General features: G+C 33.8%; 2 protein-coding genes across 6 annotated transcripts; both read right to left on the reverse strand.

Moving 5' to 3' along the window:
- Positions 1–8,349: 8,349 nt before the first annotated feature.
- LOC105108855 (uncharacterized) lies at positions 8,350–11,194 on the reverse strand. Of its 5 annotated transcripts, none has more exons than XR_839133.1 (2): positions 9,685–11,194; positions 8,350–8,477 (listed from the first exon to the last, which is right to left on the reverse strand). XR_839133.1 is itself a non-coding variant. In XM_011003327.1 (2 exons), exons 1-2 carry the CDS (start codon positions 11,044–11,046, stop codon positions 8,460–8,462), a joined length of 615 nt encoding a protein of 204 aa, XP_011001629.1. In that variant the 5' UTR covers positions 11,047–11,194; the 3' UTR covers positions 8,350–8,459. The 5 variants fall into 5 exon arrangements, 2 of the variants coding, with proteins under 2 accessions (XP_011001629.1, XP_011001628.1); XM_011003327.1 differs by having other exon boundaries at positions 10,450–11,194; XM_011003326.1 differs by having other exon boundaries at positions 8,368–8,405; positions 10,450–11,194.
- A 938-nt stretch (positions 11,195–12,132) lies between these two features.
- LOC105108857 (17.3 kDa class I heat shock protein-like) lies at positions 12,133–12,987 on the reverse strand. The gene has a single exon (XM_011003328.1). The coding sequence runs from the start codon at positions 12,829–12,831 to the stop codon at positions 12,355–12,357; it is 477 nt and encodes a 158-aa protein (XP_011001630.1). The 5' UTR covers positions 12,832–12,987; the 3' UTR covers positions 12,133–12,354.
- Between the last annotated feature and the right edge of the window lie 3,740 nt (positions 12,988–16,727).

The following is a 16,727-nucleotide window of genomic DNA, read 5'->3' on the forward strand; positions in this document are numbered from 1 at the left end:
CAGATGTCGGGACAGCTGGTAGCGAAGGGGCCTAAGCACGGACGTCTATTCTTCATGCAATTTCATGTTCCACGCACCTTGGTTCCTTCCTCTGTTTTATCTCTCTTTTGTACTGCACCTAAAGTGTCTAATGAAGTTTGGCATAAACGTCTTGGTCATCCAAATCCTAAAATTCTCTCCCATCTGTTGAAATCTAGATTAATAAACACTACAATGCATTCCTCTTCTAGTATGTTCCTTGATTGTGTCACATGTAAGCTTGGCAAAAGTAAAGTATTACCTTTTCCCTTTAAAGGCAGCAGAGCAACAAATCTATTTGAAATAGTTCATAGTGATGTCTGGGGAATTAGTCTTATCCTTTCTCATGCAGGATACAAGTATTTTGTAACCTTTATAGATGATTATAGCCATTATACATGGGTTTATTTCTTGCGAAACAAATCAGAAGTTTTCTCTATGTTCAAATTGTTCCTTGTACTGGTTAACACTCAATTTTCTGCCACTGTTAAAACTCTTAGATCAGATTCAGAAGGGGAGTATATGTCTAACGATTTCCAATCTTTCTTGCAAACTAACGGTATCATTTCTCAACGCTCATGTTCCTATACTCCTCAGCAAAATGTAGCAGCGGAATGCAAGAATCGCCATCTTTTGGATGTGGTCCGTACTTTGCTCCTTGAAAATTCTGTTCCTCCTAAGTTTTGGGTGGAAGCACTCATTACAGCAACTTATCTAATCAATAGACTTCCTTCACAAGTCTTGGGTCTAGAGTCTCTATATTTCCGGCTTCATCATTGCCATCCTATATACACCAATCTTCACACCTTTGGGTGTGTATGCTTCATGCATCTTCCTCCACCTCATAGAAATAAACTTTCTGCTCAGTCAATTAGGTGTGCCTTTCTTGGATATAGCATTACTCAAAAGGGTTATCTATGTTTTGATCCACACACTAATCGAGTTCATGTTTCTAGAAATGTTATTTTCTTTGAAAATCAATGTTTCTTTCCTTTGCCTTCATCCTCAACCACTTCTCTTGCCTCTTTACCCTCTTTTGATGACTCTTCTCATCTGCAAAGTGCTCAAGTTGACAGGTTCAAGCCACATATAGTATACAAGAGAAGACTTCCAGTGTTGCCCCCTTCAGCTTCTGTCCTGTCATCTGCTCCTCCTTTGCACCCTTCCGTGGCTTCTAAGGTAACTGTTTTAGCTCCTTTACGCCGCTCCTCTAGAGTATCTGTGCCACCTGCTAAGTATGGATTTAACTCCTCTATGGCACCTAATTCTACTGCTGCTCTCTCTACCACTTTATCCTCTATTGCTATTCCTACTGGTTATTCACAGGCAGCTAAAGAACCATGCTGGCAGCAAGCTATGCAGGAAGAATTACATGCTCTCGAAGCTAATCAGACTTGAGACATTGTTGATTGTCCTTCTGGTGTGACTCCTCTTGGGTGTCGATGGGTCTATTCTGTTAAAATCAAGGCTGATGGCAGCTTGGACAGATATAAAGCATGATTGGTGGCTCTTGGAAACCATCAAAAATATGGAGTACATTATGAGGAGACTTTTGCTCCCGTAGCCAAAATGGGTACTATTCGAACAATTCTGGCCATCGCAGCATCTAAACATTGGTGTTTACACCAATTGGACGTGAAGAATGCCTTTCTTCATGGTGATCTCACTGAAGATATATATATGCGACCACCAGCAGGCTTATTTTCCACTCCTACCTCTGTTGTGTGTAAGTTACGCCGCTCCTTGTATGGTCTCAAACAAGCTCCTCGTGCTTGGTATGAGAGATTTACTTCTATCCTTCTTTAATTTGATTTCCTCAAAAGTAAATATGATGCATCTTTGTTTCTACGTAAGACTGCACATGGAGTTGTGTTTCTATTGGTGCATGTTGATGATATAGTTATCACCGGTACTGATTTAGCTCTGATTGATCAACTAAAGCAGCATTTGCAGAAATCCTTCCACATGAAGGATCTAGGTCCTCTAACATATTTTCTTGGTCTAGAGATTCATGCTGGTTCACATGGCATATTTTTATCCCAACACAAGTATGCCATGGACTTGGTGACAGCTGCTGGTCTCCAGAATTCGCCACCCCTTGATACTCCAATGGAAATTAATCTCAAGCTATGCAAAGATGAGGGTGATTTATTATCAGACCCGCAGCATATCATACACTCTTGGGCAGCTTGATCTATCTTACAAACACTAGACCTGATATCTCTTATGCAATACAACAGGTTAGTCAGTTCATGGCTTCTCCGAGGCACCTCCATATGGCTGCTGTTAAAAGCATAATTCGTTATGTTCATGGCACAATTCAAAGAGGACTTTGCTATCCTGCTGGTACTTCTCTTAATCTTATTGCTTATAGTGATGTTGATTATGCCGGGTGTTCTGACACTCGGCCTTCAACTACTGGTTGGTGTATGTTCCTTGGCCCTGCACTTATTTCCTGGAAGAGCAAGAAACAAGACCGTGTTTCCAAGTCTTCTACTGAGTCTGAATACAGGGCTATGTCCCAAGCTTGTTCCGAAATCATTTGGCTCCACGGGCTCCTTGCTGAGCTTGGTTTTCAGCAGTGCGCTCCTACTCCTCTTTTTGCCGATAATACAAGTGCTATACACATTACCGCCAATCCTATCTTCCATGAGCGCACGAAGCATATTGAGGTGGATTGCCACTTCATTCGTGATGCCTTTGCAGCTCAAACTATATCACTTCCACATGTGTCCAGCAACCTTCAGGTGGCTGATGTTTTTACCAAGACTCTCACACGACAACGTCATCATTTTCTTACGACCAAATTGATGCTTATGGATAAGCCCGCATCAATTTGAGGGGGGATATCAATAAAAAGGCTGAAGTCAAGCATACAGCTGTAAATGCTTAAATAGGAAATTTACCTTACTATATTTAGCTTCCTAGATTTCCTCTTTGTAATTACTATGTACAACACAACAGCACTACTTTTCCTATATATAATGAAAGCCTACTCGAAAGGTAGGGGCAATTCAAAAAAATATGATAGTAATATTTAGGATGAAAATAAATATAAAATTGGTTTAAAAACATGAAAATATTATTTTTAAAGTGTTTATTTATTTTATATAAAAATAATATTTTTAAAATACAATTAAGCTCTTTAAACCTTAAAAAACAATAAAAAGATAAGATCAATATATATATATATATATATATATAAAAATTATTGTGTTTATTTTTTATATAGTAACATGTTTTTATAAACTTGAAACATAACGATAAAACAATATGATTGTTCATCAAATAATATGATTATTAATGAAATACTGTAATTGTTCATAAAACAGTATAACTATTTATGAAATAGTATGGTTATTCATGAAACAATATACGTATTCATATTAAGTTCTAATTTTCAAATGTTATCTTTTGATATTATAAATATACATATAATTAGAAGCTAAATAGAAAAATTATCCACCATAACTTAATTTACTATACAATAAAAACCTACATTTAAAAATATTAGAAAGGAGTATTTTTTTAATATAGAATAGAAATCTTTTCGTTCTTTATTAATTTAAAAACAACATCAAGAATAACTTGAGTTATGGGTTCGCGTGTTAGCCACTTTATTCTGCGACTATTTTATGCATGATATCAGTGTCGTGCCAATGATGATCGGTCTCTCCAGGCAGTGGTGTTACATATAAGGGGGAGAGGTATAGCATATAGAAGCTACAAGAAGTAATCAAACTGAACAAGTAAACTGGAAGTATCTGATGCGAGGCGCAACGTCCTTATCTAAGGACTTGAGATTTTTGGTTGCTAAATCGTGTAGATTTTCTATTACATAAAAGAGAATGGAGTTCCTTAGGTTCTAGCTTATATTTTTCTCCCTATATTATGCTCTCTGTATACTATTAGCAACTGTAACATGATGGTAAAATGCTACAGGTACTTGAAGCAGCATATTGACTATATTTCAGGATCATCTTCTAGAGACTACATGATGCAACCATATTATTTGATAGCTTCACCCACATTTAACTAGTGTTTGGCCTATGTTATATATCTAATGCCTTGATATTCTTTATTTTATGTTTTGAGGGCATTTTTGGATGAAAGACGTAAAAAAGGAGTAAATTGAAGGTAATTGGCAAATTTGACCATTAGTCAATATTTTGTGCAGAGCGTGAGCTTTAAAAGTCAAAATGAAGTAATTCCAGTGGAATTAGAAAGCTAACATTCATACCTTTCTGGAAATCTAAGTCAAGAAAAATAAAAAGACAAAGCATGGAAATCAAATCATTCAAAGTCAAATCTCTCATTCTGCCAATATTGACCTTTGGTCATTCAAAATTCAATATCTGGATCTTCAAAAGTTTGTTTGATGCAAACTTAATTTTGTTGGATTCTTTACTCAAAGGCCTATAAACTCTCTAAATTTCAGCCAAAAACGATATCATATGAGGGAGATATTAGTTTTCAAAGATGACAACTGAATTTTGCCAACAAACAGGTTTTATGAAAAAACGAATACAAATTACATCTTGAAGCATCCAAACCGACATCCAAGTTGTAATTTCAGAAATTTAGTTCCTCTAGTAAATCAATTTAAAAGGTCAAGGAAGGCAGCCACCAATCTCAAACTACCAACCACAAACCAGCTGCAAGTTGGAATATTGCCAATTTATGGCTGCCATTGTCAAAGAAAGAAGGCCAACTTGTGAGAGTCAAAGAGAGCTGCTGGTGCAGCATTTGCAGCCTCTTGACATTGTCAAAAAAGGAGACTACAATGGTGTGTTATTGGTGGCAGCTACTAATGTCAAAGTTTAGCAAGTTTGACAGCCACCATTGTTAACAAAGGAGCAAGAGGAGCTGTCATTGAAGCCTATAAATAGACACCAAGAGAGAGCTAAGAGGGAGGGAGAGAGAGTTCAGTAGAATCAAAGAAAGGAGGCAGCAGCAAGAAGTGAATAAACACAAACTCTCCTCTCTAAATACCAGAAATAATGTTTTCTTCTATCTTTAGGAGTAGTTGTTCAATAGATATGCAAGGCTAAACTTGTTTTCCTAGTTGCAAGGACGTAAAAACCTTCAGATTTCAAGAACTATGAGATTTATTCTTCCATTTATTTTCAGTTTGTATTATAAAAGAGTATGATTGTTTTCCTATGCATATTTTCTATGATCGTTGTTGATAATTGCTAAAGCGAACTCTAAGTTATTATTGTGAATAATCTATTGCTAAGTTTGGTATCAAAATTGAAGTTATGGTATATAAACTTGTGAAACAACTAAGTCTGATAATTGTGGCAGAACTACATTATTAAACTTAGGGAAAACATTCGATCAAAGCAACACAAGCAGACAACTTAGTTGTTAAGATTAATGAATTCATTAAGCAGACAACTTGTTTGTTAAGATCAAAGCAACACAATCTATTATGAATTTATCTAGATTAATAAATTCATTAATCTTAACAACCAAGTTGTCTGCTTGTGTTGTTTTGATCGAATGTTTTCCCTAAGTTTAATAACGTAGTTCCGCCACAATTATCAGACTTAGTTACTTCACAAGTTTATATACCATAACTCCAGTTTTGATACAAAACTTAGCAATAGATTATTCACAATAATAACTTAGAGTCCGCTCTAGCAATTATCAACAACAATCATAAAAAATATGCATAGGAAAACAATCATACTTATTCATAATACAAACTGAAAATAAATGGAAGAATAAATCTCACAGTTCTTGAAATCTAAAGGTTTTCGCGTCCTTGCAACCAAGAAAACAAGTTTAACCTTACATATCTATTGAACAACTACTCTTAAAGATAGAAGAAAGCATTATTTCTGGTATTTAGAGAGGAGAGTTTGTGTTTATTCACTTCTTGTTGCTGCCTCCTTTCTTTGATTCTACTGAACTCTCTCTCCCTCCCTCTTAGCTCTCTCTTGGTGTCTATTTATAGGCTTCAATGGCAGCTCCTCTTACACCTTTGTCAACAATGGTAGCTGTCAAACTTGCCAAACTTTGACATTAGCAGCTGCCACCAACAACCCACCATTGTAGCCTCCTTCTTTAACAATGTTAAGAGACTGCAAAAGCTGCACCAGCAGCCCTCTTTGACTCTCACAAGTTGGCCTTCTTTCTTTGACAATGGCAGTCACATAATTGGCAATATTTCAACTTGCAGCTAGTTTGTGGTTGGTGGTTTGAGGTTGGTGGCTGTCTTCCTTAACCTTCTAGATTGATTTACTAGAGGAGCTAAATTTCTGAAATTACAACTTTGATGTCGGTTTGGATGCTTCAAGATGTAATTTGCATTCATTTTTCCACAAAACCTGTTTGTTGGCAAAATTCAGTTGTCATCTTTGAAAACTAATATCTCCCTCATATGACATCGTTTTTGGCTGAAATTTAGAGAGTTTATAGGCCTTTAAGTAAAGAATCTAACAAAATTAAGTTTGCATCAAACGGACTTTTGAAAATCCAGATATTGAATTTTGAATGACCAAAGATCAATATTGACAGAATGCGAGATTTGACTTTGAATGATTTGATTTTCATGTTCTTTGTCTTTTTATTTTTCTTGACTTAGATTTTAAGAAAGGTATGAATGTTAGCTTTCTAATTCCACTAGAATTACTTTGTTTCGACTTTTAGAGCTCACGCTCTTCACAAAACATCGACTAAAGGTCAAATCTGACAATTACCTCCAATTTACTCTTTTTTTACATCTTTCATCCAAAAGTGCCTTCAAAACATAAAACAAGGAATATCAAGGCTTTTTATATATATAACATAGGCTAAACACTAGTTAAATGTGGATGAAACTATCAAATAATATGGTTGCATCAAATACCCTCATACTTAGCTCTTGCTCGTCCTCGAGAAAGGATAAATAAAATCAAATTGACAATAACTATGATCAATCTCTTAATCTCCCATCAATGTCCAAGAATATATGCATTATTGACAAAAATACAATCAAGAAGGATAAAAAGTATAAATTTTCATGAATTCATTTATATACAAACTTCAAAACTCAATTAATCATCGGGATTTAAATGAAATCTATGTCATGCCAAAGTGATAGGTCCTCTCATTGTATACACTCCAACACTCACATGTTTAGGGTTTATGTGCTTAAATCTCTCAAATTCAATCAATAAATACGTTCAACCATAAGCTTGCTTTTCAATCTCATCTACATTAGCAACTTATTACAAGTACTACATGAATCAAAAAGTCTTATTTTTCAGTTGTAATAGGGCTAAGGTTAAGGTGAGGAAAAAAAAGTAAAAGGAAAGGTTCAAACCAAAGAAAATAGAGCATTCTGAAAAAAAATTACATTTCAAACAAGATATTCCATCAAAGTACATAAATTTTTCATCTTTAATCACCAATGTTTAATTTCTTTGAATTTCAAGCTCTTTCAACATAAAACCTTAAGAACATAAAGGAATACTTTTTTATTTATTTTTTTCTTCTTTTTTTTTCACCTTTGGCAACTTTGCCTATTTTTTCATCAAGCCTCACTTCTTCTTTCTTTTCATATAATTTCCACCCATAATTATATGAGATATCACAAGTATATGCTCTACTAATCAATCCTTGGTCAGGGGAAAAGAAAAACATATAAAAAGTTCAAGCTTATACATGGATAAAGCAAAGAAAAGATAAATAAGCTCAAAACGGGCCCACTAAGGATAATATGTTTTCAGTTGGCTTTTTGGCTCGAGTGGTTAAAATTTCTAATGCCTTTATCATTTTCATGTATATTTGTAATGGAATATAATCTCAATAAGATATGAAGCAAGTTTTAGAGATACATATCATTGAAAGAATGTACACTCAAAGAATATAATGTTGAAGGCTCAAAAGTTTGCACTGATATAACACTATAAAGTCAACATGGCATATTCTCAAAGTCAATCCACAAACCAATTAAACCTTAAAATTTGCATGCATACTCCTTCATTTTATTTATATCTTCGTCTATCTCAATTAATTTCCATACATAATACTCATATTCTTAAAAACCAATGGGAGTTAAAAAGATCAAACACAAATTTATTTTTTTTAAAGAACAACAAAGAAAATTAAAATAAAAAAACCAAAATTTTCCCAATGCCCCCATACTTAAAACACAACATTGTCCTCAATGTTGAAATAAAAGCAATGAAACATAAAAGAATGACAGAAATAAATTAAAATATGAAAAAAATAAAAGATAAGGAAAAAGAAAGCAAATCTGATTTTTTTTCTTTTTGTGCTAGGTTGCCTCCCAGTAAGCACTTTTGTTTTATGTCACTGGCTTGACATGTGGCATGCTCATTCTTCATAGATTGGTTCAGCTAACTCTACAGAAGCGGTGAGTTCTGTCGTCCAACCTTCATAGAAAAGTTTCAAACAATACCCATTGACCTTAAGTACTTTATTAGTTTCTAAACTTGTAATTTCAACTGCACTATAAGAAAAAATATTAGAAACAACAAGGGGTATCCAATCCAACAAGAACGTAACTTTACAAGAAAAAGTTTCAAATACGAATGATTAAGAAGGACTTTGTCTCCAACATGAAACTCCTTTCTTATAAACATTCGGTCATGAAGACTCTTAGTCTTTTCTTTGTAAATCTTTGCATTCTTGTAAGCATCATTTTTTATTTCTTCCAATGTAATTCCAATATTTTTAGGCACCAAAAGGATAGGCGTCACCTATTCACTGTCCATGATGGGGTGAATGACTCCTGCATCATGGGAAACAGTTTGCAAAACTTGCAAAGCAAATGATGATTCATGCATGTTTTGGGAAACACATATATGCTTCTTCATCTCTTATATCTTGGTAAAATCATAGTCATAGCTCAAAGCTATGCTTAATCCATCCTCACTATTAAAATCATAAACTTGTTGCAAACACTTATCAACTTGGTCATAACATCTGATAAAATAAACATTGTTATAAGGGTATGTCATGGCATTATAAAAATTAAATTAAATTTTTTCATCTCCTACCTCCATAGACAAAGTATCCTTACCACAATCAATTTTTGTATTGACAGTTTTCAAGAATGGTCTCCCAAATAATATAGGAGTGTTATTTGATAAATCACAAAAATCATGTTTCATATCAAGAATATAAAAGTCGCATAAAATGACCAAACTATCAATCTTGACTAAGATATCTTCTATCACACCAAATGGGTAAACAAAACTACGATCCGCAAGTTGTATTACAATGCTAGTTTTATTCAAAGCTCAAGACTAAGAGAATCATAAATATGTTTAGGCATAACAGTATTGGATGCACCTAAATTGCACAAGGCCCTTTTGAAACTAGCATTACCAATAACACAAAGGATAGCAAACGCACCTGAGTCTTTTTACTTCAAAGGCATATTCTTTTGAATAATAGTAGATACAACTTCACCTATACTTATCATTTCATAACCTTTCAGTTTGAAAGCTCTCTTGGTAGTACACAACTCCTTCAAGAATTTGACATACTTAAAAATTTACTTGATAGCATCAAGCAAAGAAATATTGAATTCTACTTTCTTGAAAACCTCTAAAATCTTTTTTTATTTATCCTCTTTCTTTGACCTAGAAGAACTCACAAGAAAGGGCGAATTGTTTTAAAACTGGAATTCATTGAGTAAGGAGTTACCTTTGGAGTGTTGGTTGATGTTTCAGCTTGTAGAGAAGGAGGATATTCCTTCTTTGTACTCAATTCTATTTCTATCTCTTCTTCTTCCTCCATCTTAATTTGTTTTGACCTTTTCTCTTCCAATTCTTTCCCACTTCACAGCATGATTGAACTAACATTCTCTGTTAGATTCAATGCTTGGAAGGGTAATTTTCCATTCATTTGTGCTTCCAATTTTCCCACACTTGAAGCTACTTACCCCATTTTCTTCTCCAAGTTATGAATATTTGACCTTGTTTCTTGTTGAAAAGTCATGACATTTTGTTGTAAGGTCACAGTGTTAGAGGCCAAAGTTTTCATCATCTCACGAAGATCATCATTGGATGACGACCCCATACATTGGAGTTTGTGAATAGAAGGGGTTGTCTCGCTTGATAATTCTATTGGGGCTGAAATCCATGGGGATGGAATTGTCGGCTTTAATTGTCTTGTTAAGGTGGGTTCCCATAACATAAGTTTGGATGATCTCTCCTTCCAGGATTGTACATGTTGGAAAAGGGATCATATTTATGCTAGAATTGTCCGTTAAATCCTCCATCAACTATATGAACCTGTTCAATGTAATCTTCTTGCATTGTTGAGCATACATCTGAGGTATGTTCTTGTAAGGAACATATGCTACAAACTTTCACTACAAACTTTCACCTGCTGTACATTTCCACAAGCCAAAAAACACACAAGAGAAGTAAGATCATTAACTTTATTTTCAGGGTTAGAAATACTTACCTCATTTACTTGTTTGTTTGAGAAGTCTTCATGAGTGTCAAACTGTTTTGAGTTGGCTTCCATGTTTGAGATCAATTGGCGTGCAGCCTCAGGACTTGCAGCATCAATGATATTACGGTTAGTAGGCATCAATCCTTCATAGAAATATTGAATGAGTAGTTGATCGAGTATTTGATGATGAGGACATTGAATGCAGAGTTGCTCAAATCTTTTCCAATATTCAGAGAGTGTCTCTCTATGAAATTGTCGAATCCCACATATTTCTTTCCTTATGTTGGCAACTCGAGATACTAGAAAATACTTTTCAAGAAAAATCTTCTTCATGGCATTCCAAGTTTCAATAGAACATGAGAGAATAGAGAAAAATAATGTCTTTGCTGCCTTTTTTAAAGAGAAAGGGAAAGCTTTCAACTTAACCTGTTCTTCGTCAACTCCATTCGGTTTCATGCCAACACAAACCATATGGAACTCCTTAAGATGAGTATGAGGATCTTCTCCTGCAAAACCATTAAATGTTGGTAACAAATGTATAAAACCAAATTTGAGCTCAAAGTTTACACTATTATTAATGTTTATGCACAGTAGCTGATTTTCCATGTTAGGAGTAGCAAGCTCCTTAAGTATTTGTTGTTGTGCAATAGCTATGGTGTTGCGGCAAGCTTCCTTTCGTAACCTGCGCAAAGTTTTTTCTATTTTGAGATCTAATTGCACTTAACTTTGATTAGTAGAACGAGTTACTGGCATAAATCATCAAGAAAACTCAAAAGAAACCAATCACATAAAAAATCAAAAACAATGAAAATTATACGAAAATCTTACGGTATAAAATTAAAACTGCCTAAAAACCCTAGAAAACAGCAGAATTTAACCTCGATAGGATGGGGCTAGTGGTAATCACTAGTCTTGTTCAGAATATCGTTTCTCTTCAGAAAACAAAAGATCGAAACATAATTCCACAAACAATTCTGTTTTGAACAGTACCGCTGCCACAAGCGAACAGTGCAGCCACAAGCAAAAATTCTATCTTTTTTTCTTCAGAAATATAAATAACAATCACAGCAACTAAAAATAACAATACAAGCACAAGAATCAACTAAAATTACTTCCCCAGCAATGGCACCAAAATTTGTTACGATGCCGCGATCGCACAAATTAATTACTCTAGCTTAAAACATGCAAGATAGTATAGATCAAGTAAAGAATCAATCCCATAAAAAAGATTTAATTCAGATTTTTATGTTGTACGTTATACAATTAGAGGGTTTTGATTTATAATGATTTAAACTATAAAAAAAATTAAACTAGTAAACACAATCAATTAAAACCGAAATCTATCAATAAAAACCCAAATCTTAATCACAATTACTATGAAATGCATATATCCTGTAGTAATTGAATAAGCTACATGATGCTTAGAAACTTCAATTGATGCTACAGTCGTAAGATACCGTAATCCACCATAGATGATACAGGAGAGCTTATCATCAAGCCGTTGCTTCTAAAACATTGATTCAAGGAACGGGGCTTTCGCAGTTGAGATTATGAATTGACATAAAGGTTACCAAATGATAAATCAGTCATGCGTAAAAGATTTGTAATCTAACCTACTAATGGCATCCCTCGTCTTCTTTTGTGCCCAGAAAACCATTTAAGAAATTTTAAGGATAAAGGAAAGGAAGCTAGAAATAACAGGCAGGATGGATACAGAAGATAATAACTAGCCAAATTACACACTATTTACCATTAAACACTTATCAAGCATACATCAAATGGACAAACACTTGTAAGCATATAGGATATAAACAAGGACGACACCAGGATTTTCAGCTATCATTAACATGAGAAGACACACAATTCTTGATTGAAAAAGTAGATAGATTCTAACCAAGAAAGCAGGCATCACATTCAACCGGCGATTTCAATAGCCTTGACATCATGTTTCTTCACTTCCTCCTTGGGCACAGTGACAGTAAGAAGCCCATTTTCGATAGAAGCCTTGACTTGATCCATCTTGACATTTTCAGGCAGCCTGAACCTTCTCAAGAACTTACCACTACTACGTTCAACACGATGCCAGGTATCATTCTTGTCTTCCATCTCCGTATTCCTCTCTCCACTGATCTGAAGCACCCTGTCGTCTTCGATCTCGACTCTCACTTCCTCCTTCTTTAGGCCCGGAACATCAGCTTTAAAGACATGGGCTTCTGGGGTCTCTTTCCAATCAATGCGAGTGCTAACAAAAGCTGAGTTCTCACGAGGGATGAGGGAAGATGAGGGGAAAGGGAAGTCCTTAAATGGATCCCAAGCCTCGAAAGAAGAGAAGGGGTCGAAGATGCTGCTGCTACCTCGTCGATTGTTGAAGAAGCTTGGAATCATTGCCATGATATATAAGCTCTCCCTTGCTTGGCTTCTCTTTTTTTTTTTAAATCTAAAAAGGGTGTTGATATGATTGGTTAGACGCTGAGAATTGTCGTTGTGAATTGCTGATTTTTCTTGATTGATTGGTGTTCATCAGGGAGGTTAGCAATTTATAGAAAGCAGAAGAGGAATCGCCATGGCTTCTCTTGAGGAACTTTCTGGCTTGCTCTTGAATAATCGAGGCTTTTTCACGGAAGTTTCTGGGCATCGTTGGTTTTCCAAACTCGATTGGGTTTGAGTTTGAAGCAGTGACTTGGGGCCCACAATTATTAGACCCAGGCCTGCCATTGAGATATGTATGAGCAAACAGGATTAATTAAAAATTAGATTTCCATCGGATCATTCAGCCTTAATTGGATTAATTTTCATTTAATCTTTTTAAACTCTATTTAGATTAGATCCGAGGTGATCAAATTCCAAATTGACTTATCAATTTAATATTTGGGGTACACGAATAAGGGCCATGAAATCTAGATAGCCTTGGCCTTCAACTCTTTGCAAACCTCTTGCATGAAGTGCTGCGTATGTATACCGATGTGTCCTTTTTCGTTGTGATTTATTTTATCCCTTTTTGAAGGGAAACCTCTTCCTCCATGTACAAGTTAATTAGTAATTCAGTGAACCTTTAACCTAATTCAATTTTAAAAAAATTAATATTTGAGTTTAATAAAAAAAACTTAAATATAATCTAATTTAATTTTGAAGGATAAAATCATTAAAAAAAATATTAAAAAAAAACTTGAAAAAGAAAAGGACTAACAAAAAAAATAAAAATAAAATCTAACAGGAAAATATCTAAGGATGATGAAAATTGAAAAAATTAAAAATAATTCTAAAAAGATACAATTAAAAGAATCAGGACGAAACTTGAAAGATTAAAAAATTATAGGGGTGCAATTGAAAATTATTTGTAAGATGATAAATTATTTATAAATTAAAAAATAATAGGGATAAAATAGAAAACAAATATTGAGGTCTAACCGGATATAATGAAACAAAAAAAAAGGTTAAAAAAAAGGATAAAAAATAAGAAAACATCAATTAAGAAAAGAAAAAAATAGGGTAAGTTTGCAACTTATGGAAACCTAAATCTAGGTCCAAATCAATAAGTTTATTATGAGCTAATTTTAAAATATCAATTTTAAAAACTTTTCAAAGCAAAAAAATCAACAATCAAATAAGCATGGATTAAATTTGACAACAAAAAAAAACAAAGAATAATGGAATTATAAAACAAAACCAATTTGAAAAATGATCCCAAATAAAAACTTGTCATGGTCAAGAAATTAGAAATCAAGAGAATATAGATTAAATTTGATAGAAAAAAACAAGTTAAAGAGGGTGAAATCGCAAAACAAAATCAATCTAAAAAATAACTCATAATGAAAAAATAACAATCAGAAGGATGAAGACTAAATTTAAAAGATAAGAAATTTAAGAGTGAAATTGAAAAAACACCGATTTTATAGATTATTTAAGATACAAACAAATCAAAAGAAAAAAAAATAGATCAAATTTGAAAAACTAACAAATTAAAGGGTTCTTCTTGAATTTTGAGAGGCTTGCCTTGAAAATCCAAGCAGGGAGGAAGAGAAGAAAAGGAAAAGAAATGGTAGTACACGTGCAGACTTATCAAGTCGGAGAAAAATTTAAAAAGATTTGTCAGGATTTTTTGAGTTCTTCATGTTATTAAATAATGATTGTCCTTTTATATTATTATATTAATCAAATTTATTAAACTCAATCAACTCAATGACTTGAGTTTTGGATTATTATTATTATTTACTTCTTTAGAAATCTTAGTGTTGCCTTAATTGTTTTCATTTTAAATTTGAAAAGATTTTGTTTCAACCCAAGACCAACAACTAATATGGATTAACTTAGATCGGTTTTTTTTTTTTTTTTTAAAGTTGAGATTTTTTTTTATTTTCAACTTTCAATATTTGGCTATTTCTAATTAAGCTTTTCATTTTGTTTTGTTGTAAATTTTATAGTTTTATCACAATCTTATATTCTATATCGTGAATTTTGTAAGATAAATATAGTTGGCCTGAATCAATCTAGTATGTTGTTATTTTAGTATTTTTAATAAATAAAATATTTCATCCAATGTATCACCATTTAAATATTTTAAAGTATTTCGACAAATATAAATCAATTATTTAACTTTCTAATATCTTTTTAGATTTTTTTAAATTGAAAAAAATAATTCAGCCCACCTATGAAAAAACTAGCATCATACTATAAGTAGTTAACTTACTCTTTTCACCTTAATAAATATTTTAAGATAAATATAATATAAAATAATATTTTACGTTTTATATTTTATATTTTATATGTTAATATTTTGAAATGTTTTCTTGGTTCAGATTTATTAAAGTGGATTGTATGATATATATATATATTGCTATAATAAATATTAATTTATTTGAAAATATTATTCACTGATACACCTAGAAATATACGAATTAACATTAGCTTAAGTTAACTTCTTCAAACTAAAAAAAAAAATGAAGAGGGACATAACACAATCTAACAAAAATGTGTATAATGATTCTGTTCTACACAGAGCTTCATGTAACTCTTTCTTTCTCACACTCACACATCCTCAACTTCTCAAGGTGGGGGGAGGACTCTATCCAGTATCATCCATGAATCCTGAAATTCATATGGTTCAGTGTACAAGCATGCTTCCCTTCACAGCAACTCAAATTAGTTGATCCTCATGGAGATTGAAAATCATTTCTGACCATTCAATGTATTCAAAAGAAATTAAGAAAAAAAAATTATCTTCTTGGATGACATCATGGTTATGAAACCTGTCAACGCTTGCTGACGAGGGGGGAGTGGGATTCTCGAATCTTGGCGCTAAATCTTCCCCCGATGATGCCATTGCCGTGTTACATCATCGTACCATGAAGGAAGTGGCGCTGAGTACACGTGGCCACACTTGCATTTATTTCTTCATAATAAGATATTTTTGCCTCGTGAGTCACCATTATAGAGGTGACAACAAATCTGGTGGATGTGCAAGTGTGTAGGTGCCGTTGGTGTTTGTAGACTTATAGTGGAGGATACCAGGTCAACTGGGAATAACAACTGGACGAACAGGGTTGCCGAAGACTTGGAGAGTTCGTCACTAATCTCAGCAGTTGTGGACTTTGACGTCTATGATTTGGGTTGTCAGATTTGATGGCAATGAAATACTCATGTGTCAACGGTGATGGCGGTGAAGCCTGTAAAAAGTGAGTCATGGAATGTTAACGGCGGAGTTTCCGGTCAACGATATTGGATGGTAAAGCAGCGGGACTTGATGGTCACCAAATCTTAAGAACAACCTCGAGATGTCTGGCCCCGAAATTACTAAGAATTCAACACTGTAAAGACAACTTTCTCATTTCGTGATGAACAAAAAACAATTTTCACAACGCCAACAACAATACAAGTGCGACTTGAGAAGAAAAACGTTAAAAAAATCAAATAACATTGAGGTACGAGGACCGTTAACGATGACTTTTTTTTTCTTTCTCAACAAACCCTTTTATAAATATATATATATAAAGATATTGAAAGAATTCTACATTTACAATGGGGGGGGCTATATGTATATATAAATAATATATATATATTTATAGCATGTTTACGCCATCCACGCTGTAGGATGAATATGAGGCAGCAAGCAGAGCTCCGCCAATGCCTGATCCGTCTTCTGTAACCTGGAGACTGACATGTTGGGCCACATCTCCCAATATTTCATTCAGTGCTTCATGCAAGTACTCTCTGAACATTGTATAACTTGTATATAAACCCCCTTCAATCGCCACAACTGTTCTTTTCATTTTAACATCACTTCTATTTCT

This window comes from Populus euphratica, unplaced genomic scaffold (genome assembly GCF_000495115.2).
Source record: "Populus euphratica unplaced genomic scaffold, PopEup_1.0 scaffold230.1, whole genome shotgun sequence".
Taxonomy (NCBI): Eukaryota; Viridiplantae; Streptophyta; class Magnoliopsida; order Malpighiales; family Salicaceae; genus Populus; species Populus euphratica.

Bases quoted from the DNA above. Each gene is read 5' to 3' on its own strand.
- LOC105108855 (XM_011003326.1), bottom strand. From the start codon at position 11,046: ATGGAAAATCAGCTACTGTGCATAAACATTAATAATAGTGTAAACTTT. The intron at 8,406-10,449 runs GTAAGTATTTCT...TTTTCTATGAAG, and splicing joins CAAACAAACAAGTAAATGAG to GTTGGACGACAGAACTCACC.
- LOC105108857 (XM_011003328.1), bottom strand. From the start codon at position 12,831: ATGGCAATGATTCCAAGCTTCTTCAACAATCGACGAGGTAGCAGCAGC.